The sequence below is a fragment of the Patagioenas fasciata genome, chromosome 2 (assembly GCF_037038585.1).
Source record: "Patagioenas fasciata isolate bPatFas1 chromosome 2, bPatFas1.hap1, whole genome shotgun sequence".
NCBI classification, from domain to species: Eukaryota; Metazoa; Chordata; class Aves; order Columbiformes; family Columbidae; genus Patagioenas; species Patagioenas fasciata.
The window spans coordinates 9,872,006-9,898,063 of NC_092521.1; the positions used below are offsets into that span (position 1 = coordinate 9,872,006).

The 26,058-nt window shown below is 44.3% G+C and overlaps 1 protein-coding gene across 2 annotated transcripts in view; it reads left to right on the forward strand.

Annotated features, from left to right (window-relative positions):
- Positions 1-21,255: 21,255 nt before the first annotated feature.
- Positions 21,256-26,058, forward strand: part of KCNQ3 (potassium voltage-gated channel subfamily Q member 3) — a 211,255-nt gene continuing 206,452 nt past the window's right edge. For both annotated transcript variants that reach the window (XM_065831534.1, XM_065831536.1), the window contains exon 1: positions 21,256-21,599. In XM_065831534.1, coding sequence (XP_065687606.1) covers positions 21,256-21,599 — 344 coding nt within the window. The remainder of the gene's footprint in view (positions 21,600-26,058) is intronic.

Sequence of the window (26,058 nt, forward strand, 5' to 3'; positions counted from 1 at the left end):
AAGTTAACAAAAAGAACAGGAAATAACAAAATGGGACTTGGTGATGATGTAAATGCATATATGTGGGGAGAAAGAAATCAGCTGAAACATTGAATAGGAGTCAGTGAGAAGGCTGTAATGATAAAGGAGGCATAAGTGAACCACAAGAAGTGAATTCGATATAAGCCTGCAAAGCAGTAGGAATAAAACTTACACTTTTATAAAGAAGACAATACAATTTTGGACTGGAGACCCAGGTTTCTCTTACTTCAGACCGCATGGGATGTAGTTGTGAAACAGCAGCTCCTGGCTTCTAGTATTTGCAGACTTTTCTCTCTGTAATGTTCTCCTCCTTCCATTTACACATTTCAAGGCTCATAAGCCTATTTGCATTATCAAATATAAGTTTGCATCTCTCTGTTCAAAGCTAATGATATATTGATATCACTCTACTTCCAGGTTTCTTTGGGCATTTTAATTCTAATCTGTTCATGTGTAATGACCAACAGCCCTTTTGAAAGTTCTGCTAACATGCAAGACAAATCTTTATGAAGCCTGTATAATTCAAGTTTACAACATTTAGCTGAAGTTTGAAGGACTTTAGTGTTCACAAACCATTTTCAGAACACTGTCCAAAAGTTTCTTGTCTTTGGTGCCAGCCCTAATGGAGTTCTCATGGGTGTACTGAATATGCATAACTGTGGACTGAGCTTGATCTAATTTGACTTCTGTAGTGTGCAACACACTGAGAATGGAAAACATTGCTTTTTCTTTCTCATTGCTTATGCTCTTGTATCACTTTAGTTCTCAGACTGAACTGCATCCAGAAAATTTAGACAAGTTGGAAACGAGTAATAACATAATGCTAGAAAGATTTCAGCAGAAACAAGTGAGTTTTGGAGGAGAAAGCAATCACAGTGGGAGTAGATTGATTTCAGTGACTTAAAGGCAAAAAGATGAAATAATAAGACAAATCCTAAATTAGCCTAGTCACTGCAGAAACACCTCCAGTGATCTTCCAGTCAACTGTTTTAATAATGGACACTTAGAAGCATTTAGAACCCTCATTTGCTTTTATTTCAGTAATCAGACTCCTTCTACAAAGTTGAGTTGAAAGAAAACATGATAGTGTTTCCTTCCACGTTAGTTTATATGGGAGATGATTCCCTGCAAAAAGCCTTTAGCTTGAGGAGTGCTGTCCTGGATGGATGTGAAAGCACAGAGTTCTTGTCACAGTCTGTTTCGAAGGACTGGGAAGAATGTGTCATATCTATTTTGATCCAAAGTTGAGCGGCAAAAACAAATAATAAAAGCCAGTGATATAAGAAATCAAATCCTAAGCCTAGAAACAGGATTTGTCCAGATTGAGCTGTTCACTCTACCTGTATGTGTGATAGTTATTCTGCGTAGTACGAACAACTATGTATATATAAGCTTAAATAGGTATATAATCATGTAAGTGTATACATATATATCTGTATTCTAAATCATCAACATGTCTGCCAACAAAACTAACCAAATACAGACACTATTGCAGCATTATCTGTTTCTTCTGCAGGCAGCCCAAACACGTCCCTGAATGATGTGTGTACCTGCCACTCATTAGTAACTTTATTGATCATAGCTGCAATATTTTTCTCCATTAGGGTAGTTATGATATGACCTGTTATTCACAGGGCAAAAATGTGGTCCCTGTGCTAAAGATCATTGAAGGAGTATAAGTGTGATCACAGATATGTGTTTCCTATTTGAAGCCTGGAGCTGACTAATAATTGAAAAGCCTAATGTTAAATGTAGAAGATAATACTAATAAAAAAACTCTGCTACTGATGGCATTGCCAGGTGGGGCAGCTGGGGAGGTTCCGCAAAGTGGGGCAAGAAAAGAAAGAGGCAAAGGAATCCAAGCCAATTTGGAAAAGAGGAAAAAGTGGGATGATGTACTGCAAGGGATATTAAACATTATAGCAAGTGGAGTATGATGGAAATCACAAAGATATTTTCAGAGTTTTCTCACCTCAGGAATGCCTTATTCTGTCCTTGATCTTGGTGCAAATACCTGCTTGACATCAGCAGGAGACTGTCTTGCTGTCTTTATCAGCCTGAGGGCTGTCACTAAAAAGGACTTTGCTGACCACTTTCCAGTGTCAATCGCTATCCAAATCAACATAATTCCATTTAGAAATTGTACTCTTTCTGTCCATCCACTTTTACCCCCTTATTGATACATCAGCTTAATGACAGCAGATTTTGCCAACTCTTCTAACCCAGAAAGACCACGGGCAGCAGTGATGCAGCTTCTCTCCGTTCTCCTGCTATTAATAATATACCTTATTTCCCAAAGCGAGGGACCTGCAGGGAGCAGAAAGAATATAATTTCTGCTTTTCCTCTATTTATGTTGCTAATGAAAGAGGTTCATGCACACATTCATTCTGGGACACAAATACCTCTTTTTTGAGAAATGAGACTGAGAGCACAGCTCATTTTTACTGGGTAACTCATCAGTAAAGATAATCACACCTGTGGTCGAACCTCCAGGCTGCTGGCACCATTCCTCTAGGGGGTTTACTGGAAGGCAGAGGAACCTGTGTGACAACTTTAATTAATGCAAGAGCCTGTGCATAACTCTCTGTCTGGGAAGGGGACCAGCTGCAACCAGAAGATGCTGAGATAGACAAGTACGCAGAGTTAACCAGCATATATACAATGTATGTAGTACGTATCATACAGCTGGTGGCCCTTTGTCGAGGTATTTTTGGTCACAAAGTGGCCAAGTTAGGTGGTTTCTATGCCCACACCAGCGTGCTGTGCTGCATCAGCCATGATAGGAGGAGGGCACAGAGGGACAGACTAAACCCCCTGAACCTCCAGTTCTCCTCCCTATTAGGTAAATGCTTGCTTGAATTCTTTTTTTTTTGGCCCATGAGCATTACTTTTGTTTTTCTTCATCACTGTGATCCTGTCTAAGCTGATTTGGGGAAAGTGAATGTCTACAGTGCTCACAAAGGGCTTTGGGTTTATGCAGTGGAGACTCTTCCTAACAGCAGAGGCGAAGCTGTGGCTGTGAATAATAATTTTTAAAAAAGAAGGCAATTCTGTTTTCTACAAAGAAGAAAAAAAATACATGGAGACATTTCTTCAACTGTTTTCCTTCGATCTCCTAAAAAACATGAGAAATTTTACTAAGAAATGCATTAGTCAAAAATGTACATGAAAATAAATCACTGCTTACTATGCAAGTGGCTGGAGTGGAGAATTTCTGTCATTCGCTGGAAATCTGAAGCTGGTATTGTACCCAAGATGACACTGCTGGGTCCTGTGAATAACTTCTGCCAACAGCATCTAAGAGTGGTCATTCCCTTTGGAAAACTGCTGGAAACACACACCTGTGATAACCTAACCAGCCACTGAGTGTCATCTTTGCTCCACAAACCCAGCTGAAAAATTACTTGTCTGACAGAAAGAAGAAAGGATGCTTGTCCCTTAAGGAGAGCTCAGATATAACTGTTAGGACTCAGACACAATCCTAGTAAACTGGAGAACTGTAATTAACTCACCCGCTTTAATAACACAGCGCTCAGCCTCTGTGTTCTGCAGTTTCTCTCTGATGTAAGGTAGGTGTTTGACCTCAAAGATCACCACTTGCTTCTAGAGGAGGAAAAGACTAAATTTCTTTCTGCTGTTGACTCTACTGACCACAGTTGTGTTAAACTAGGGGTGGATTTGACCCAGTGACTCACAGGTCTGAGCTAATGGGCACCAAAGCAGTGCTCTTCTATCTTCCTCCTCATACTTAGTGGCTGGATCTCACAATGCAGCAACTGTTCTGTTTCCCTCCTCATTAATCAATTGCAGTATGTAATTCTGATTTGGCCTCTTTCGTGTTGCAACAGATAGCCTGACTTGTATGTTTTTCACTGAACATTGACCAGGGTTTTCTGTCCAAGGGTCAAATGCTACATCATTTGAACCAAGACTCTCTATGACTGTACCTCTTATAATGGACTCAGCCTCACACAGAATCACAGAATCACAGAATGTCAGGGATTGGAAGGGACCTCGAAAGATCATCCAGTCCAATCCCCCTGCCGGAGCAGGAACACCCAGATGAGGTTACACAGGAAGGTGTCCAGGTGGGTTTTGAATGTCTCCAGAGAAGGAGACTCCACAGCCTCCCTGGACAGCCTATTCCAGTGTCTGTCACCCTCACTGAGAAGAAGTTTCTTCTCAAATTCAAGTGGAACCTCTTGTGTTCCATTTTGAACCCATTGCCCCTTGTCCTACCACTGGTTGTCACCGAGAAGAGCCTGGCTCCATCCTCATGACACTCACCCTTTTTATATCTGTAAACATTAATGAGGTCACCCCTCAGTCTCCTCCAAGCTCAAGAGCCTCAGCTCCCTCAGCCTTTCCTCATAAGGGAGATGCTCCACTCCCTTAATCATCTTCGTTGCCCTATGCTGGACTCTCTCCAGCAGTTCCCTGTCCTTCTGGAACTGAGGGGCTCAGAACTGGACACAATATTCCAGGTGTGGTCTCACCAGGGCAGAGTAGAGGGGAAGGAGAACCTCTCTCGATCTACTAACCATCCCCCTTCTAATAAACCCCAGGATGCCCTTTGCCTTCCTGGCCACAAGGGCCCAGTGCTGGCTCATTCTCAGCTTGTGCTGGGTGGGCTTTTGGGGTGCTCCAAGTTTGTTCCCTGCCAGGTCAGAGAATGCTGCCAAGACCTCAGGTACCTGCAACATATTTCATGGCTTGCAAGGAAACAAGCTGCACCTTTTCAAGTTACTCTCAAATGACCTGGGACTCTCAGCAACCCCCAGCATGTGTCTCCCAGACTCTAGTTGTGGTTCTACATAGCCATGCACAAAGCCATTTTCAGCTGCTCTGAGATGCTCAAGATCATTAGTCTGCTGACTGCAAACACCTTTGTTTTTGCTTAACTGCAGGACTCTCAGCACCCTGGTTCTCTCTTCCTAATCCCTCTACCATCTCAAGATGATCCTAGGCAGCACCTCCTCTTCCTTGCTGTATCAAGAGGTACAGCTGAGCACTGCTGCAGTAATCAAATTGTATTTATTGGTTTCTTGCTACTATATATATAAGCTGTTAGGAAGTTTGAATTCCTGCTGGGGCTGATCAGGAAATCATTAGACTGAAGCAGAAGAAAATTAAATTCTAGAGGATACTGTTCTTCCTAAACTGTACCATAAGAATGCAGAAAGATATGGAGATTCATACAAGAGGAGGATCCTTGATGCCAGAGGAAATTGTCCCCCAAGAACTTTTGATGGATGGAAGAACAGAATCATGGCAGTGTCTGTGTGCATAATAGCCATTTCAGTTTGATCTGTGTATCTTCTGTGCTGAAGTATAAAGAGTTACTGAGTTATGACAGCCAATGAACAGTATGTGGTTTACCCCAGCAATTTATCCTTGGCTAATTAAAACCATAAACTCTGAACATCCAATGGGACTGCTGTTTTGCAAGAGGACAAATCTTGCCAAAGTCTGAACAATGGTACCTGAAGGTGCCTGAGTTACAGGGCTTTCATTTCAGCCAGCTGGCAACAAACTCATCTCAAGAACATATCCCAGTGTCAGATATATTGGTCCAATCTCATGGATAGAGACCTTAAACTTGAAGTCTGGCTTTAATTTCTAGGTCCTCTAATGACCTGTCCTCTCTCTTGTCTTGCTCACCATCCCAGTAAAACTTGTGAATAGTCAACGTGCTTAAGAATTAAGTAACATTGTGTGTGCTGAAGATTTGAGCATATCAGATCTGTAGTACAAGTCCTCAGGTCTTAACTGGGATGGAGGCAGTGACCTTGAAGTGTGACTTAAGAGAATGTTTTATTGAAGCAACCAAGGAAAACCTCCTGTCACCTTCAGAATGTAAATTGTACAGTGATTGACTTTCAGCCAAGGAATATGTGAATGCCTTTTTGCATCCAGTCTCTCGGCAGGTTGGGATATCTTAATTCACAAAATCACATAGTAGTTGAGGTTGGAAGGCACATCTGAAGCTCATCTAGTCCAATTCCCTGCTCAAAACAGGGTCAACTACAGCAGATTGCCCAGGGCAATGTTCTGTTGGATTTTGAGTATCTCCAAGGATCACAGAATCATAGAATCATTTTGGTTGGAAGAGACCCTCAAGATGGAGAGTATACAATGTCTCTGGGAAAAATTCCACGGTCAACCACTCTTACAGTGCAAAGTTTTTTTTTTCTTACTTTAAATGCAATTTCCTGTATTGCAATTTGGGCCTATTGCCTCCCTTGCTGTCACTGAACACCGCTAAGACTCTGGTTCCATCATCTTTACTCCCCTGAACAGGTATTTATACACATGGATGAGATCCCTCTGATCCTTTTCTGTTTCCTGCTGAGTAATCTGAGCTCTCTCGGCCTCTCTTTGTATGACAGATGTTCCAATCCTCTCATCGCTTTTGCAGCCCTTCAACAGACTTGCTCCAGTATGCCCATGTCTCTTGTGTACTGGGGAGCCCACCACTGGATGCAGCACACAGATGGGTCTCACCAGGGGTAAGCATATTTAGATCATTTTTAAAGACAAGACCTAGAGTCATGTCAGTGATCCAACAGCTACAAGACAGAACAATCCAGCGTGGAGTTAAACACCACTTGCCTTTGCACCCAAGCTGTTTCCCCTGGAGCATTTTGTCATTATCTCTGATTACTTTGTTATGAAGATTGAAGGAATAAGGACAAAAACCCTGTCTTCTTGGTAAGCCTTAAATTGGTACAGAGCTTGCAATGCTGATATTAATAAAGGGCTGCAACAGTTCAGCTATTAATACATTTTCTCTGGCAGAGCTTAGCAGAATGTGATGAATTCTGGGTAGAGTATGTTATGCTAATTAGCATAAATATAGGAAAGACCTTTTTCCCTTCTGAATCTGAGAATACTCCAAATGAATACTGTAGTTAACATATGCACACAGGAACATAAGATTATATGTATCACTGGCAACATCATCTTATTAGCTACGAACATATGTTTTGTACAAGCAGAGGCTCTGGTTGTTAAAGGAAGGGCAGAATATTGGCAGACGAGGTGAGGAGAAGCAGCAAGCAATGGAGCTCTTTGGATACGGTTCATAGAGACATCCTTGGAGACTTCTTAGACCAAAAACTGCCTGTTTCTATACAGTATATAGAACAATGTCTTCAGCGTCTTTTTTTGGGGAAAAAAATGACCCATGTCCCTCTTCTCCGTCATATTTATATTAGTTAATTAATGTGAACTGCTTCTTTTCCTGCCTTCTAGTGAGAGCTATCCTGCGAAGGAAAAGGGGAAAAACCAAACCACCTAAAGATACCTTTCCCCTCAATAATCCAAGTATTCAGTTCTATATAAATGGAACTTGTCTTATATATTTCCCTGTATCATTCCCAATAATATAATATCTCCACAGGAATAAATGGTTGTAGATATTTTTTTCTTCTACTTTAAATACTGCCTTGAAATAACAAATAGCGAAACTTCCAAAGCTGTTGTAATCAATTGACAGGATTGGCTGCTGTGTGAAATGATGAAATATTTCTTTTAGAAAGATAACTGGGACCGTGTCACAGTAGGAGCTACAGTAGGATAATGAAGCACAATCCTTCTAGCTACAAGACCAAAACAAAACAAAATGCTAATGCTTCTCAAATCACACGTAGTGCACAGACGTAGTAGATGTTGTTAAAGTTGAGGTCTTTATATCTTTCCCCTTTCTTTTAGTGTTCTTTTAAGCCAACAAGGAGTTTTCTGCTATTGCGGTTATTCACATAAAACAGAGTTTGGCTCAAGCTTATTAATGACACTGATATAAACTGATATAACCACTGGAATCAAAAGCAGGGATTTAATGAGCAGTGGGAGTTTTGGATTTGAAGGCATGCAGGGGCATAAGGTTGGGGCAAGGGTAATTTCACAGAAGTGCGAGGGTCTCTATCACACACTGCTAAAGTTTGCTCCTCTCGGTACCGCACCAAATTTACTGCAGGTTTCAGTGAAACTTTTGTCAAGCATCTGGTGGAAAAGTCCATTAGAAATGGTGGAATTATGGTGGAAAAACCTCATGGAGAGGTTTTTCTATTTACTTGAGTTTGAATTGTAATTTCTCTATGAGTGCTTATGAGCCGTTTTATGTATGAGACTAACAAGAGGAAATAGAAACAAATGGACAGCAGAAGTTCCTTTGAATTTTCATCCACAACCTACCAGAAAAGTCTAGAGTTTTACAATTTTTTTTTTAAAGAGTGAATGTTTCAATTTGACCTGTAGTGTGGTGCTGCATCATAAAAAATTAAGATGAATACAATATCTTCTATTATTCAGTATGACCCTGAAGATGCATCAAATGGAGTATGTTTTCCAAACACAGGATGGTCCGTCTGCTGTTACTTATGTTGCAGTAAATTCTCTGGGGGATACATTATATGACTCAGAATCAGTTTGAAATAACACAGTCCCGCTTGGTTCCTGGTAATCACATCGGAGATGCACTTTGCACTATGCTATGTGCGGAACGTCTTGTCTTATTCAGATCCATCTTTTTAGCCTCTGTTTTCTTTCAAGTACACAAGGCACAGGGGTAGGACAACAAAAGTTCAAGACAGCATTTGTGACTGTGGTTCTAGCCTGTGTGTTTGTAGTAAAAGGAATATATGGATATATAGCTACGCTATAAGCCTGACTGCTCCAGGTTTATCTTTTCTCTTCCAGGTTGAAGGGTGAAGGAAAGGGGAGGCAGAACTGAATGTAGCCAGTAGGACAAAAAATTCTAGAACATTTTTGTTTTTTAACTAAATATTAGATAACTCTATTTACAAAATGCCTCTATTACCTATTCTTGATCCAGTCAGTACAGACTTTTATATTTGATACAGTATAAGTGTGATAAAGGAAAAAATAATCTCCAAATTGTTTTGCAGATCAAATATCTGCTTATTAACAGAAGCACAATGCCAATAGAGGTTGCCCAGAGAGGTGGTAGATGCCCCATCCCTGGAGACATCCCAGGGGATGCCCCATCCCAGGCCAGGCTGGATGGGGCTCTGAGCAACCTGATCTGGTTGAAGATGTCCCTGCTTATGGCAGGGGGGTTGGACTGGATGAATTTGAAGATCCCTTCCAACCCAAACCATTTTATGATTCTATGATTCTGCGATAATAAGTTGCAAAAGTCTTTGGCTATTAACAGATATCTTGGAGAACAAGTATTTCTCCTTCTGTTCCAACAACATTTTATGGAATATCTCTGTCTAGAAACACAATGAATGTCTTGAAGAGAGCCACAGAAGTGCAGCTGCTCCAATCACATTCTCTATCATTTTAATTACTGGGATCCGAGCATAAGACCTGCAGTGCACGGATGCAGTTCTTTGAGCTTCAGGGTGACTCCTACAGTCCTAAAATTAAGTGGTCTAAGCTCTCTGACAGTTTTTTGAATTTAATTGTTCAGTGGCACATGAGGGTTTTTTACATGTTATAGATATGTTCTGAATATTGTACTTATTTTTGATTTACATGTGTTCTCTGTCAATCAGATAAAGTTAAGATTTCCTCTGTCTTACTGGTGCATTGTAAACATTGGTTAAGTGAAGAACTGGAAGTATTTAATTATTGTGATAATATGAGGCCATTATATCTCATTGATTGTAGGTTGCTGGCTCTAGGGAATGCACTCCATAAGCATCTGAAGTGCTTTCCAGATACTAATTATTGCCACATCATTCCCATCTGAAGGCAGGGAAATTAAGGCATGGATCAGTAAGCTTTGGGGCTTTCAAACATGTCAAATCCCAGTCTAGGTGCTGAAAACCCTACTGAAAATTTCTGATTAATTGCAGTATTGTATTCTTTCTAAGCTTGCTGGGAATCTGTTGGGGATATACAGAGGTATTCAAAAGACCTGAACGAGACCTTTTGGTTTGGCTAAGTTGTCCTCACCCTTAGAATTCAATCAGTTCTCTTTGTGCAGAGCTTCTGGTGGTTAATACAGCTTGTGCTGTGATTTAAGGACAAATGTTGGAAATTGCGGGCCAAGCAGTTTGCTCCTTACCATGCTGTGAGCTGCTGGGTGAGACCTGGGAGTTCCAGACTCAACCTCCCAAATCTCCTTTCCTTCCATCTTTCAGTCTCCAGCAGCACCAAGTCGCACTTCTGGTCCAGCACAGCTGTGTCACAGACGGGAATGCCAAACAGCAGCTGAGGCAGTGAGGAGGAACATGGGCTTCTCTCCAATGCGCGCAAATACGTAACGTCTCACTAATGCATTTAAATTAATGCTCTTGTAGCTTCCTGGTGAGGACAAAAATATCTTGTGGTGCTGGCACTTTCCCTTTTATTGAACAGTGACACCTCCAAAGAATAAGGTCTTGACAGTCTGAAAGAATTAAGCCTCTTTTCAAGCAGAAAGATCAGCTACAGGTGAATGAGCTGCATTGAGAATACCTTTAAACTGCTCTGTCACTTACCTCCATAATTAATTTCTGTAAGTTCTTTCTCCAAGGCTAGATATATTTAGACTCTCTATGATACATCATTCTTTTAAGGGCAGAGTGACTGGGCCAAGGTATGAGCAGATCAACTGTAATTTAGCCTGAAAGTAGACAGTGATCTGGCAAAATGGATCCTCATCTGCAACTCTTCCCCTTAGCTTTTTCCTGTAATAAACCTGCCTTTGTTGACTAACTGGCTTCTGTGATGAACTCTGCTACATTCACAAGTGCCACCAGGACTCAAAGGAACAAGAAAATCTCCAGGAAGATAATTTAGCACATTTAAATCTCATAAATGGGTGAGATTCAAACATAGGCTGCACGAGCCTGCTGAACTGAAGACTGTAGTATTCTCCTCTGCAAGCAATAGTGAAGCCTTGGGATGGTCTCTGGTCCTTGCCAGGGACTGTAATTTCCAAGAACTCACATTGTGGCATTAAGAGAAAGTGGTCCTTTCCAAAGCAACCTGAAATCATATTCCCCCAAATGGACCAAACCTTTTAAACATCATCTTTTTAACTTAACAGAGCAAGGACCAGCTTAGATAACCAAAAGCCACAGATACAGCAGAGTCAGAGGTCATTTCTTTGAAGGCAGAATTTAGTTCGTTTGTGCACCACAGCACCCTAAACTCTATCTGCTCAGTCAATGGCCCTTGGTCATCATCAGTCTTTGGTGGATGAGGTTTTGGGTATCTGAGATTGTTAAGATGGTACAACTACACTGATGGATTACATTACAAACTTGGGGAGAAAGAGGTGCCCCATTGGAAATGAACAAAAGCTGGGTTTTGGATGCTGTCAAGTTGCTGAATGCAGAGCAATGCAGTAAAAAAAGTCATGCAAATTCAACTTCATCGAAGAACATAATGCGACTTCAACAGTACTGCGAACAATCTCAAGGCTTGGAAAGGACTGTGGGAGCAATTTGTTTCTGTCTGGTCAAAATACTGCGTTTTGACTTCGGCCAAATTTCTAATTTAATTACTATTGGTTTGAACCCCTGAAAGAGAACTTTGGAATGGTAAGACATACTCTTCAAATGAATCTTAAAATGAAAATTTCTGACTCTGTCTAACTTTCTACAAGAGGTAAAAGCCCTCCACTTCATTTTATCCTTGTCATCATTTTCCTGCTAACATGTTCTGAGTTCGATCAAAAAAAGTTTCCCCTCAGCTCAGCTTGAAGCTCCATCATGAACTCAAGAGGCTGAATCCATTAATCTCACAATTCTTTTGTTCTTGTAGTTTACTAGAAACGTCTACCAAAAAATGCAGCATCAGGGTTCGTCGTGAACCTGGGTATAAAAAACGATCTGTCTAACACAGAGAATCAAGCTGGAATTAAGTTTGAGTGCTCTTCAATTTGGCTTCAGCCTCTTAAAAAACAATCTCCAGCTGCAGTCAATGTCCAAACATCTGCTGCTGTGAAAATGAGGTGGGACAGCTTAATGAACAGACAAACATGAAAGGAAGAAAGATTTTGTTTTTCATCAAAAAAACAGAGAATAAAACTGGTGTTTAGCTTGGGAGCCCAGGAGGCTATGAAATGCATCAAGTCTTCCCAGCTTACAGGCTCCACAAGTCAGCAGACATTTGACTGACTGGGAATGGCCTGTGCAGTCCCTACTGCTCAGTGATGCTGCCCTGGCCAGCCATGCGTGTCCTCAGTGTCCACCTCAAGGAGGAAGTGGTGCCCTGGTGTAAACCTCCCTGAAGCTCTGAGCATGAGGACTGCTCATATAATGAAGCTTTGAATAATTGTTTGCTTAGCCTTTTAACAACTTCTTACCAAACATTTCATTTTGTTATTTTTATTTTGTTAAATTAAAAAAGAATCAGCTTTCAAACAATTTTTAGTGGACAAAAAGTGATTTACCTTCTGTCCCAAAACTTCTTTCCAAGAAAGAATAATAATAATAAAAAGAGCTTAACTAATCACGTATTGATAAAATAATTGCTTTCTCTTTTTTAATCTGTTCATACCATTCAAAATAAAACTCTGAGAGAGTCTCTAATTTATTGCTGAAGAATTTCCATGGATTTATAGTCCTAGGAAAGTTTTCAAGTGTCAGACCACTATTCTGGGATGTGTCCACTACTCAGCAAGCCCTGAACCAAATTACCAATGAAATAAATGACAGTAACTTTGGGGGTTGAAAAGAACCATCTGGTGGAGATGAGACTAACAGATGTGCTTTCGCGGTCGGTACCTCAATCCACATACTTAAGAACTGCATTGCCATTTGCCTCCCTGTTCACCTGCTTATTAATAATGTAGCATTTCTGTTCCTGCAATGCTGAGGGATCCTATTCATCATGCCAGGTCCTGGGTAGTGCCAGGCTTTGTAGTCTCGAAGCACTAAAGCCCTAATGTTCCAGTGAACTCCGTGCACTGGCCTTGAAAGAAAATGAAACACAGGACCAAGTCCTAAGGAACCGAGACAAACATCTGCTCCCTGAATGGGACACAAGTTATGTTGATCACAGCCACACAGGGAATAAGTAATAGTAGGAAAAGAAAGCAAGGTCTTTTAAGTGCTACACCTATGTATTAGTTGCAAAATTAACTCTTGTCCTGAACAGATGAGTGCAAATCTTATCTTTCCTGCTATGTCTTCTAGACATGCTGCCTCTTATCACAGTTACTTTGGATTTTCCATCATGAAATCAAGCTAAGCAACAATATGATTTAAGGAGCACATTCATATTGTCACTGGATGGGTATCCTGGACTTGCCCAGACCCACATTTGCAATGTTCCAACAACTGCAGCTTCCTGGGTAGCCAGAGGTTTGCTCCAAAGCAGAGCCATGCGACCTTGTTATTACTACATCCTAATCAGCTCTTTTGAAGAAGAACAACGTTATTGGTAATAGAAAAAGGATGCTCTGATGGTGGAGGATCCCACATCATTCAAGGTGGGAGGTGTGGATGTTTACTGTCCAGGAAACAAATATGCAATTTGGCAGATTCCTAGTGCATCCCTTGTTTGCTAAGCTACAAGGATTATGGTATAGATGGGAGCTGCAAAATTAATATAGTAATGCTATAGCTACTTACCTGGAGTTGATGTTGGTACTGTGCTGGTTGATCAACATTTATCTTTGTGCAATAAAATACAACTTTCTACAATCAATGATAATCCATTTTTGGTACTGAAAACTAGCACACAGAAAGTGCTAATTGTGAAATAGAAAGGCAACATTTGAGAACAGCAGAAACCATAGATTGGGGAGCATCAGTCAAAGCAGATGTGTGTATTAGGGCAGGCTGGTTCAGCTGCAAACCAAGTAGAAAAATATCTGTGAGCTCCTGACATTGTGCAGCTCACTGTTGTCTTCAGCATCAAGAGACCAAATGGGCTGGAAAGGTGTGCATGTCTGTGTGAATGTCTGCCCTGAGAGAAGCCATCCGAAAATTGGGGTATGTGTGTGGTGTGGACTTGAAGGCTTTTGCAGGTCACAGGGCAATTTCTTTCTGTGCTTGGGGAAGGTGATAAGTGGCATCACTGAAAGACGGGAGTGAATTCTTGCTGCCACCAAAGACAATGAACAAAAATCTTGCCCACAGGATCATTGCCAGCCCACAGGCTCTTTCAAAGGATCTTCTCCTCTCAAGGGCTGTATGCGAAACAGGGATGGGATAGCTTTGCAAACCAGACTTGGGTTCCAGATATAGCTGACAGCTGTAAATCATAGTGGAGTTCTGGGTTAAATTCCTTAAAATTAAAATATTTATCAGATACTTTGATCGGTCCTTTGTGTGGTTGGTGTGGGGGACTACGGTGGGTCCATGGATTCCCTGATGGAGGGCATGGGAACAGAAATTAGCCTTGAAGATATGAAGGCCTACCTGTGAGAAAGATGGGAGTAAAGGAGTATCCAGAGATGTTAAGGATAGTGCCCGTGAGAGAGAAAGGAGTAAAAGAGTAACATTGATGACAGCAAAATTAGCCAATGTGATGTTACAGTTGTAACTTGTAACCAATAGTGAAGAGACGCATGAATTGGTAAAACTGTATAAAAATGCACTTGTGGCAATAAATGGCATCTACCACTTTCATCCTGGAAGAACTTGGTCTATGTCATTTGTCCGTCTCAACAGCGATGGGCTGGGTGTTCAGAAGTAAAAAAATGAGGTAATATTTGATTGTGGAGTCTCCAGCCTTGGAGATATTCAAGATCCATCTGGACATGGTCCTGGGCAACTGGTTCTGGGTGGCCCTGCTGGAGCAGGAGGGTTGCAGCAGGTGACCTCCAGAGGTGCTTTCCAACCTCGATCAGTCTGTGATTCTGTGAATCTGTGAGCCTGTGATCCTGTGAATATCTGAAGACTGCTTCTTATCCAACCTCCAACTGAAGTTATCTGAAATCTACTGGAAAAGGACTGTTGAATGTTATAAAGCAGACTGGACCATGATGCTTGACAGCCAACATCACCATTTCAATTTGTGTGGTGCTTTCTACAACCACTTATGGGCCTGCTCAGAGCTGGTGGTGAAGTTGTGCAGTATTCAGTCATCCTCATATTTTACCAACAATGATGGAGCCCATGTCATGGAGAAACAGAGTTCAGGCACCAATGACACTCAAAGCAAAGGCCTCTCTTTTGTCTTGTTACAACAGAAGGGACTTGATTGAAGAATTTGCAGTGAAACAGTTTATAGCAATTATAAATTGATATTCAAAATTTTCTCCCATATGTAACTGCCCTTCCTCTCTCTTTTCTATTTCAAATCATGCCATGTGGCTATTTCTAGTCTGCATAAAATCAGAAGCATTGGATAAAGATTTCCAGAAAATACCCCAAAGATATACAGGTTTACTAAGCCACTTTGAAAAAGTCATTTTGATCAGTAATGATTACTTTGTATTTTCCTCAGAGTTGCCAGCTGTAGCGATGAGAGTTCAAACATCAGGATTTTGGGCTGATCCTGTGATGTCCCAACACCTGGAAGTGAGACTCTCACATTACTTTCATTCACTTACAGTCAGAAGGGAAAGTGAGAATTTCCAAGTGGCTCAGTAAAAGTTGTAAAACATTACATTAGACGAAGGAAAGTGAAAGGCTAATGATGACCCATCTTTATTTGCTTGCTTTCCTTCCCTGAAGAACCACATTATTTTGTCAGGCAGCCCTTTGACTTTTAATATTACAGTGCTGCCATGGCTTGTGTGCTAAAGGGACATGCCTGAAAATGAATCATGGTAATGCAGATCCAAAAGCCTGAAATGGTTTGCTCTGTTCAGCAGGTTGAGGAATAAAAAGGTTTAGGACAAGTGTATTTTTCAAGAAAGTCAAGGACTAGAAAGGTCAGAGCTTGCCAGAGCTAAAAGTCCAAGGTTTGGAGCTGTTGGTACAATGTATGAACTTTTCTGGCCAAAATCCCTCCTTGTGTCTCAAAGACAAGGACTGTGCAAAATGATGGGACAAGATCATGGATGCACACGTGCTTTCTGCACTGTGCCATGGATTCAGTAAGGTGAGCAGGAGAGAATTACAGATGCTTTTTTGATTGGTTTGCAACGATCTTTTAATGGCATTGAGACGGTGTGAAGTTACAGTGTATTGATTTTCTTTTGTCCAAGCAGTAATTTGTAGTGGTGGAGATTTATTTCTCTCTTTATGTTTTCCACGAAGCTGGGAGGCATCGAGGACACTGGCAGCTGGCAGTTGATTTCCCATTTCTATGGGTGGCATGAGCGGCCACCTCTTGTGCTCGGAGAATCGTTGAGTGCCGGGGGACTCAATGCTTAGGGAGAGTGTGGGTGATTTTGGTGGACTCATTCCCACCGCTGGCAGGCAGTGATATTGTCTGCCGGGTCAAAGCTGCTGCAGTTGCAGTCCAGGGAACATTTGACCTGTCAGCCCTCAGACCAAGGGACCTGTCTTGGTAACCCTGTCTCTCAGGCTTTGAGATTTCATGGACATCTCCACCCATCTTCCCTCAGCAGATTTAAAGGTAGACACTGATTTCAGTCTCCTGAACAAGACTCTTATCTGTTCTGCTGCCTGGCTTGGTTTCATGCAGCTCATGCAAAGATCTGGAAGTCAGGAGGTGACATTTTGATTACTTTGACCGTCTGCAGATCACAGGCCATAACTTCAAGTTAAACTAGGCCATAACATTTAAAAATAAAGATCAAACCTGCAACACTGACTCAAGACCAAGTTTGGGAGTGTTTCATGCCTGACTAGGCTGTTACACTGATTGACTGTTAGGCTTCATTTTGTGTTAGTTTAGCAGGCAGAAGCAATAACCGCAGCTTAGATTCCCTCAGTGCTAAGCCCCAAGAAACAAGCCCTAAAAAAACCCAGCCTGATGTGCAACTATAAGGACGAAGGAGGACGTGGATGCACAGAGGAGAGAGGAACTGATTGAGCATATCTATGCTGCTGAACACTGAAGTCAGCGCCCACGAGATAGGTTGGATATTTGAACAAAGCAGCTGTGGCAGCACAGAGCTGGGATAACAATTCCTCAAATCAGCCCCCATGGGGCTTCAGGTCTCTTTTACTGCTAGAAGCTCCTGCTGCCTGAATTGCCTGGGGTATCAGTGCTGCCCTTTGTACTTACACTGCCTCTTTGGCATTCGTCAGTAGGTGCTTCCAGACTGTGCACAGGCACTCTGGTTCTTCCTCAAAGCACTTGGAACTTCAGAGGAGAGAGCATGAGGGTGCTTGTTGGAGCTTCTACCAAAGGTTGAGTAGAGGCTGGTGTCAGAGACCAGCTAAAAATGCTATTAAATCTTGTCACCCTAAACAAGAAATGAGAAGCCTTGAAGCACTGCAAAAATGCTACTTGATAAGACAGAGGATCCAGGAGAAGGATAAAAAGAGAAGGGCAACAAAATTCAACACCACTTTTGTGCTTACATTGAAACTGAGATTCCACTTCTATGAATATATAGCTTCACTCACCGTGTGCTGGGTCTTGTTATATAGAAGACTTCTAGGTCAAGAGGTCCTCAAGCTTCAAATCCTTAATCTCAGGAAATGACCCCTGAGGTTCTGCTCTTTAGCACCTTCCTCAAAGCATGTCCTACTAAAGTAGGAGATGCCATTTTAAGGACAATTTCACTCACACTATAGACAGTGTTGCTTTCTGCTCCCAATTCCTAGATAGTCCCCTGACTATTTTTTCAAGTGCCAAATCTCTGTTCCTCTGTCACTGAAGATCATGAGCATCTGTTTGTCCTTTTTGCTTCTAAAGTCTTTTGCAGAGTAACTGGTTTTCCATTTGCAGTTTTCCTTCTCATAAACATGATCCAGATTTTCCAGCTGAATGTTCATGTGGCTCTACTAAAACACCCTCTGTATGTTTGTGTGTGGTTTACCAAGCACCCCTGTGCTTTGTCATCCACAAGAATCCAGCTGATCTGTGACTAAGCCAAGATAAAGCCATATTATCTTCACTGACAGATACAATCCCTTCCTGTTTCCCTCTGATTTTAGACTACAACTTCTCCAACTGATCAAGTTTTGTGTTTCACAAGGGCCAGCATAATCTGCTGGGAGATCCTTATCCCTGGACCCTCTGCACGCTCCCAGCAGAGCCTGTTACAGCCTCCTGGCTGCAAACTCCAGCTCAGCAGAAGCACTTGCTTTTGATTACAGACATCTCCAGTGTCAGCCAAGGAGGTGGATATCAAACCTGTGCACGTTGGGTGCTGCCAGCAACACATCATAAATAATAGTAATGGAGCATAATTACTCATCAAGCCAAATCATAGCCTGGAGTGCTCCATCTGGCCAAACTCCCGTTGACGTCAGTGGGAGCTTTGCCAGCCGGTGTGCAGTAGGACTGGGGTGCCAAGCAGTGGTACCAGCACCGAGGTCCTGCAGCACCACTGTTAGGGGCTGATTCAAATCCCCTTGAAACCTCTGGCTGGTCCTGCACTGATTCAGCAGACTTTAGCTAACTCCCCTTGTGTTACACTGTATCCCAGCCAGTACGGCTACATCTGCTAAACAGTTATCCCAGATGGAGCACGGAGGAGGAGAATTCCTGACACTGAGTGATGGGATTTTGAATTTAGAGAGGAGATGGAAATTCTTTCCTGTTGGGTCTTAAAAGGTGTTTTGTGTGGGGGTGGTTTAGGACTTAAAAATATCCAAAAAGCCTGCTTTTTGCAGGGTGCAACTGAAAAAAACCCAACATGTAATGGATGTTGAAAAGTCTTGTGTCCCTAGTGCAAGGGCTATAAAAGCCAAACAATCTGATGTGCTGGTCTATCAATCACCCCTTGCTATTTGACATTGCTACAACCCTTTGCAAGTAAAAATAATTTACTGCCCCACCCCCGTGAAAATTATTTACCATCCTCCTTTCGCTTTGAACATTTACTGTTGTGGTTCAAAACTGCGATGAACTGTGCAGCTATAAATTTTCTTTCCTTCCCTCTTCTCCTCCCACCTCTTCCTATGTAACGCTGGGATGAAGGTTAAGGCATAGGATGTTACCTGAAGTTAAGTGCTCAATTCTCAGTGCCCCATACATCCTCACTAATGCTTATAGCTCCCCTGTGGTATTGGGAAGTATCATCACTATTGTTCTGAGGTAGAACAGGAGCTGGAGAGAGATAAATGGCCTAGTTATCAAAACTTCCTAGCCTCCCACAGCCCTCTCTGGGAATACAGCTATAAATGACATTCAAATGATGCTGATAGATGTTAACTGAGCGGGGAGCAGAACGTGTGCACTGCCGGTGCTGTGCTTGGGCCAGCCGCTTCTTGCTGATAGTGTCATGGAAATCTCGGCTAACCTGATGCTGGCTACTGATGTGATAGCTGTGTGAGTGAGATACTTCACATCTGCTTGTGGAGAAATCCCTCGGTGTTGCAAAGATTTGAAATCAGATGGTGGCTGAGATGTATTAATGCTGGAGCTTGCAGAGCTGGAGGCAGAGGTGTTTTTTTCTTCTTTGATACTGAATCTGCATGATTTGGACCTTCAGAGGATCAAATATTGGAGGGGAAACAACCCTCCTTCCACCCAGAGTGCAATGAGAGAAGCATCGTCTTTGAGTGACCTGTGATATTTCTAATAGGGGTCTATAGTCTGGTCCAAACTCTGCAGCCCTGTGGTGGGTCCAAAAAACATCTCCAGGATCTCCCTTTCCATCTGCTGTCCTTCCTGGTGTGTGAAACAGGAGAGGGACTGCTCACATCACAAATCCCTCCGGGAACGAAGCAGGAGCAGCTAGAGTAGGTGGCAAATCTGCCTCTCCTATGAATCTGGAAGGACTCTCGGCTGTCTTGGCATCTCTTCAGGAGATACCAGGAAAATTCCCCCATCTGGAGGTGGAGGAGGACCTCTCATGAAAACAACCAGGAATCTGTAGGGCTGGGTGGGTTTTTTTTGCCTTAAAAAAATATATATATTTTTAAAAGTATATATTTTATTTTACTGTCTGGCAAGAAAGGAAGGTTAGGTTAGATTAGACCCTTTGTATCCTCCCAAGGTGTAGCTATGCAAAACCCCTGCAGGCGGGGTTTTACTCAAGAGCAGCTCAAAGAGGAGGGAGGATGTTTCTGGTGTGTTGTGGCAGAAATCCCAGGGCATCAAGTGTGCAAGGCACTCAAAAGCTGTATCCTCCCATCTTCGTTGCAGTCAAAATCACATCCTTTCAGGGCTTAGGTCCGAGATTGGGCTGGGGTGCTGGTACACACGCTGAGGAAGAGGAGGGGGAGTTCTCAGGTCCGAGGGGTTGGGGCAGATCCCCTCGGGGCTGCAGCTGGGCTTGGTCCCCGACGCTGCTCCTTCCAGGAACCACTCAGGTGGGGACCGCAACCCGGGCTGGGGCAGGAGCAGTTTGTCCCGCAAGACACCCGTGCAAAAAGCTGCTCCCCGAGGGGCCTGGGGGATGCCCGGGCGTGCTGCCCCCTAACCCCCCACCCTTCGCGGGCGGAGGCTCCGGCTCGCCTCGGCTCAGAACGAACCGCATCGGCAGGCAGCGCCTCCAGCCGCCCACCCGCCGCCTCTCCCGGCATCCTTCATCCCCATCCTCCGCTCCTTCCTGCTCCGGCGGCGAAAGCAACCCCCCGCCGGGGGCCGGGGATGCCCTCCCCCTCCTCTCCCTCCCCTCCAACCGCAGCGGGGGAGGGGGGCTGTGATGCTGCAGGGGGATCCCCGGGTGTCGAGCGGGGTCTCCCCTTCCGCCGGCTGCCGGGATCTCCCCGCTCGGCGCCGGCGGCCCCAGCGGCAGCAACTGAGGGCTGGCAACTGGGAGGGCGTGTGGGAGGCAGCCCCGTGGCGGAGGGCCGGTGCCCCACGCACCGTGGATGACTAGACACCCGGGGCTGGGGGAGCGGGAGGGCGGGCGCCCGGCTATTTGCTGGCTGCATACAATGGGCCACTCCCTAACGTGAGGGCTTGGGGGGAGGCAGGAGCTGGGAGGAGGAGGAAGAGGAGGCGCGGGGGGGGAGGGGGGGAGGGAGGAAGGGGCTCGGGCATCGGGCTGGTAAATAAACTCCGCGATGATTTCCCTCCCTTGCGCCGGCCCAGGTGCCCGCTGCGCTCCTGCCTCCCCGCAGCCCGCGGCGAGGATGACCTGACGGGGATGTAACAGCCTTCCCCCACCCTACCTTTTTTTTTACCCCTCTCCCACCATATATATATATATATGTATATATATATGAACATATGAAGAAATAATTTTTGGGGGGAGGGGCGGGGAGCTCGGATCATGGCCTTGGGGCTCCCGGGGCTGCCGCCGCCGATCTGCAGCTCGCCTCCGGGGCCCGGCGGCGACCATGGGGCTGAAGGCGCGGCGCGGCGCGGCGGGCGGTAGCGCGGCCGGCGGGGCGGCGGCGGCGGCGGCAGCGGGGCGGCGGGGGACGGCGAGCGGCGTTGGCGACCCCGAGCAGGGCTCGCTGGCCCTGGGCACCGGCGCCGACCGCGACGGGACGCTGCTGCTGGAGGGCGGCGGGAAGGAGGAGGGCGGCAAGCGGAGCCCGCCGGGGCTGGGGCTGCTGGCGAAGACCCCCCTGAGCCGGCCGGTGAAGCGGAACCACGCCAAGTACCGCCGCATCCAAACTTTAATCTACGACGCCCTGGAACGACCCCGCGGCTGGGCGCTGCTCTATCACGCCTTCGTGTGAGTACGCGGGCGCGCTGCCCCCGCGGAGCGCGGAGCGGGAGCGCGGAGCGGGGCTCCCCCGGGGGCGCGTCCCGAGGCGGCGGGGTCTGCCCCGTAGGTTGCCCCGGGCAGACGCGCCCGGGGCCGCCGTTTTGCTTTATCATTCTCGCCGTAATGCGCTCCGGGGGGCTTGCTCCAGCAGCGGTGGGGATGGCAAGGATCTTATGGTGTGATGCTGAGTGGTTTTATCTGTTTTTTTTTTTTTTTTTGCGAACTGAGCAGCGTCTTTGAAGTCTGTATCTCTCTCTTGTATGTACGCCCGCGTTGTCTTGGAGCGGCGTGCCCGAGTCTGTGTGTCTTAGACCTGGAGAAGGGATGCCAGGAAGACCAGGCTCTGAACAGTTTTAAGGCTCGAAGTGCTTAAGGGGACACTGCCGGCTTCAGTTCAGCCTAGAGCGTTCGTGTGCAGTTCAATTAGCTGCTGTAAACCCCGAGTGTGCGCTGTCTGTTTCAACAGCTGAAAGTGTCAAATGAAAACCATCAGGTTTGGGTCCAGTAAGCATCACCCTGCAGTGCGTGAAACCCGAGCATTGCAGCACTGCTAACCAGAAAGTTAAACTGGCCACAAGCGAACTGAGACGAAACAAACTCGCCCTGTGGCCCAAAGGCTTTTCACATTCCTAAAAGATTCTGTTCCTTTAAGTTTTAGTAAGGAATATCAAAGAAATAAATCTGGTTACCACATATAGTGAAGTTGGCAGAGTCCTATCAAAATAAATGTGGTCTTCAGTGTTGTGAATGTGTTTGAAAAGCCAAGGGATTATTAGTGATCATGATGTTACTGTTTTCCTTTTATGCTACAGCATGTACAGAGCTCTATGTGACAGAGGATTTAAGCAGTGATTTCTGAAATAGGTTTATTTGCCAAAGACAAACAAAGTACTCTAGGCTGCATGGGCTGTGAGCCTGGAGCTGGATCTTGGGCAGTCCTGATCATTGATTTAGCCTTTGCACTTGCAAATAAACACCTTGAGTGTATGTAGGGCTGTGATTTTACCTTCAGGCAAATTTCTCATCGATGTTTGCAGGGATGTAGCCGTGGGCGAGGAGTAAAAGGCAGCATTCACTACTGAAGTGCTGCTGTATACCACTCACTCCTTGCTGCTTCCCGCTTTTCAGCGGTTTCATTAAGTGTGTCTTGGGACACAAGTTCCTGTTTTCCAGCATCATTCGTGTGAAAATGTGGACATTGGATGCTGTGGCACTTTTTCCACTCTTTCACCCCTTTTTGCCATAGGAAAACTTACGCTAGCCAGCAGGGAGCGACAGCATTTGGGTGTGTTATGCTGGGAAGACTCTTGGGTCTGAAGCTTACTGTTCAGTCATGCTCAGTATTACATAATGCTGCTTATTGTTGGGGAGAACCATGTCTGGATGGAGGGGCACCCTGTTCATCTTTCCTTGATTGGCTCACATACACTGCACAAGTGGGCTGTAGCACATATCAGTGTGTTGTGAGCACTTGGCATCTCTGTTTGGGGACAGCTGTGGCAGCTGGGCCAAGTCCACGACTGGGCTCATGTCTAGATATAAGCAATAGGACAGCGGATGAGCCTAGAGAGGCTCAGGTGAGCCAAGAGATTCACATTTATTTACAACGATATAAGAATGTCCAAGTTACAACATCCATTTTAGATTGCTCTTTAGATATGTGGTTAACCTTAAGATCCTCATGTGATATGGATCATAGAATGGGAGAAAAAATCAATATATTTGTAAGGCTGGATCCTCCTTAGGAGTGGATCTGATGCTTTATGTGGACAACTTGTCTTTGGTGCAAAACACTTTCAGGAATCCTTATCTTTAAGGGAAGTAAAATCCACAAGTCTGGTCTGCCAGCCCAGCGGAGACATCATGTCCCAGGACACGCAGGGGGCTCGGCAGTCCAAGGCTTCTGTTTGCCACGCTGTGTTTCTGTTCAGTCTCAGCTCCTTCTGAAGTCAGTAGAAGTCGTGGGCTCTTACCTCGTTGTAGGATCGAATCTGACAAAATAAATCTGCTGAAAGTGATGGAAGAGCACGCTGAGCTCTTGCTGACAGGCTTCAGAGCTTGTTCCTGCGACTGGAGAATGAAGACCTGCTCAAGAGCAGAAGTGTAGTGGGGAAAAAGCACCTAAGCTGATATCAAGAGTCTTTGTTCTTGCTTTCAAACGAATTGTCTTTTAACCTTTTTCCATCTGAAAAAGAGTCTTTGCAGGTGCTACATAGTGCCATTCCAGTGGTCCCCCAGTGCTTCTTTTCACACTAGAACAATTTCCTTTCCTTTCCTTTCCTTTCCTTTCCTTTCCTTTCCTTTCCTTTCCTTTCCTTTCCTTTCCTTTCCTTTCCTTTCCTTTCCTTTCCTTTCCTTTCCTTTCCTTTCCTTTCCTTTCCTTTCCTTTCCTTTCCTTTCCTTCCCTTCCCTTCCCTTCCCTTCCCTTCCCTTCCCTTCCCTTCCCTTCCCTTCCCTTCCCTTCCCTTCCCTTCCCTTCCCTTCCCTTCCCTTCCCTTCCCTTCCCTTCCCTTCCCTTCCCTTCCCTTCCCCTCCCTTCCCCTCCCTTCCCCTCCCTTCCCCTCCCTTCCCCTCCCTTCCCCTCCCTTCCCTTCCCTTGAGTAGGTGAGAGATTGCCAGCCTTCCCATAAAATCTACAAATTTGATGCTGTTTTAATTCTGAAGAAAAGTCTCATTTATCCTAATGCCAAGTCACACTGTCTGGGTCTTCTGAGTGACTTTGCAATAAACACTATGCAAACAAATTAAGAGTAAGAAGGCTGCTCTGATATACAAAAATAACCCCAAAGAATAAACAGCTGAGGGTCAAAATGAATTGCAGCAGATCCAAGCATTCAGAAGTGTTTAGGGAAGAACTGATGTAAAGGACTCTGGTATGTCAGGATTTAGGAGGTGGGAAGGTGGTGATGGAAGAGGGTTGGCAACTTTCAGGACACGCTGAGGGTGTTGTGTGGAGGGAAAGGGACTTTGTAAAGGTCTTTGCAGGAGTTTTGGATGCCAGGACTTTTAAAAGGATGGTACAGATGGGATCTCATTAAATCATACAGTGGTGCCCATATGGCTGCAGAGAGGTCATGATGCTTTGGTATCGCACTTTTATAATGTGCACATATATAAGGTTTGATGCAGTCCCCGTTGTAAACACTGACTTTGGTCTAGGTGGGGTTAGATATACTGAAATGATCCAATCTACTGAAATACTTCAATGGAAATGCAAAAACATGACCAGGCCCCACCAAGCCCTAGGGACAAAGATCCAGGGGAGAAAGGGAGAAATTCCCAATCCTAATTTTAGTGTTCGGCTTTCACTGGCAGTGATTTACAGTGAGTGACAAGAGATGTTTTTCTTGTGAATCTTCCTCCTTCCTTGTTCTGCACAAGTGAGCTTGTCCAAGCCCATCCTTATAGCACAGAGGAAGGTGATTCTGTCCTAAAGAAACTGACTCTGTTTCCTTCACCATCTGAAAACATTTATTCTCTGGCAGCTCTACCAGACAGATTTACATAACACCCGTGAAATTCCCCTCTGCTAGAACACCAGGGTTCACAGACTTCTTGGCAACATGGCAATATCTTAATGATATAATTGGTAAGAGAAAATCGATTTTTCCGTGAAAAATTTCACCTCTGTAAAGCTAAACTCCTGCTGAACGTTTTCATTTAAAAATAATAATCATTTAAAAAAATGGTTCAAGCTTTGAAGTTTTTATTAGGAAATTTCTCTTGGGGGTTGCAGGTGAGGCTAAAATCTATTCCTGCTTTTTCTGAGCTGGTCTCCCTGTAGGTGTAACCGCTGTTCCTGCGATGTGCTGTATTTTCCTTTGTGTCGAGCAGTGCAATATATTGCAGGAAACCCAGCAGTTGTGCCTCGTGGGATGTGTACTTTGGTCAGAAAGACTGACTTGAGACCTGTTCGTCTCCACGAGCCAACCAAACACTTCATTTATGCACAGAACTGAATTAAAAATTGAAAACAAGTAAGATTTTGTTTTTACAGTTTGTTTTTAATTGTAAACACAAAATATTTGGTGGCTAATGGATAGAGTCCAGAAGAGTAACAAAATACAGATCAATTTTTGCAATTGCAATTTGTGGAAAATTTTCAACCTGACTTGAAGAGAGACGGAAGGAGAGGTAGCTAGGAGATATTCTTATTTTCATCTCATCCTCGGAAAAAATAACAGCCTTTACTTTCAGGGAAAAATGACTAGGAAACGCTTAGGATTAGATTTTCTTTTTTGGAAAAGTGCGTAATATCGACTGCGTGCTGCTGGTGGAGAACGCCATGGTGTATCTGCTGATGAGGGAGGGAAACCAGGGGGGAACACTTGAAACCCCTTCCTTATTTGCCATACAATCTTGTTTCAATATCACTTAATACCTGGAAGAGAAAGATGAGCCAGAACCATATCATCCCCATATCATC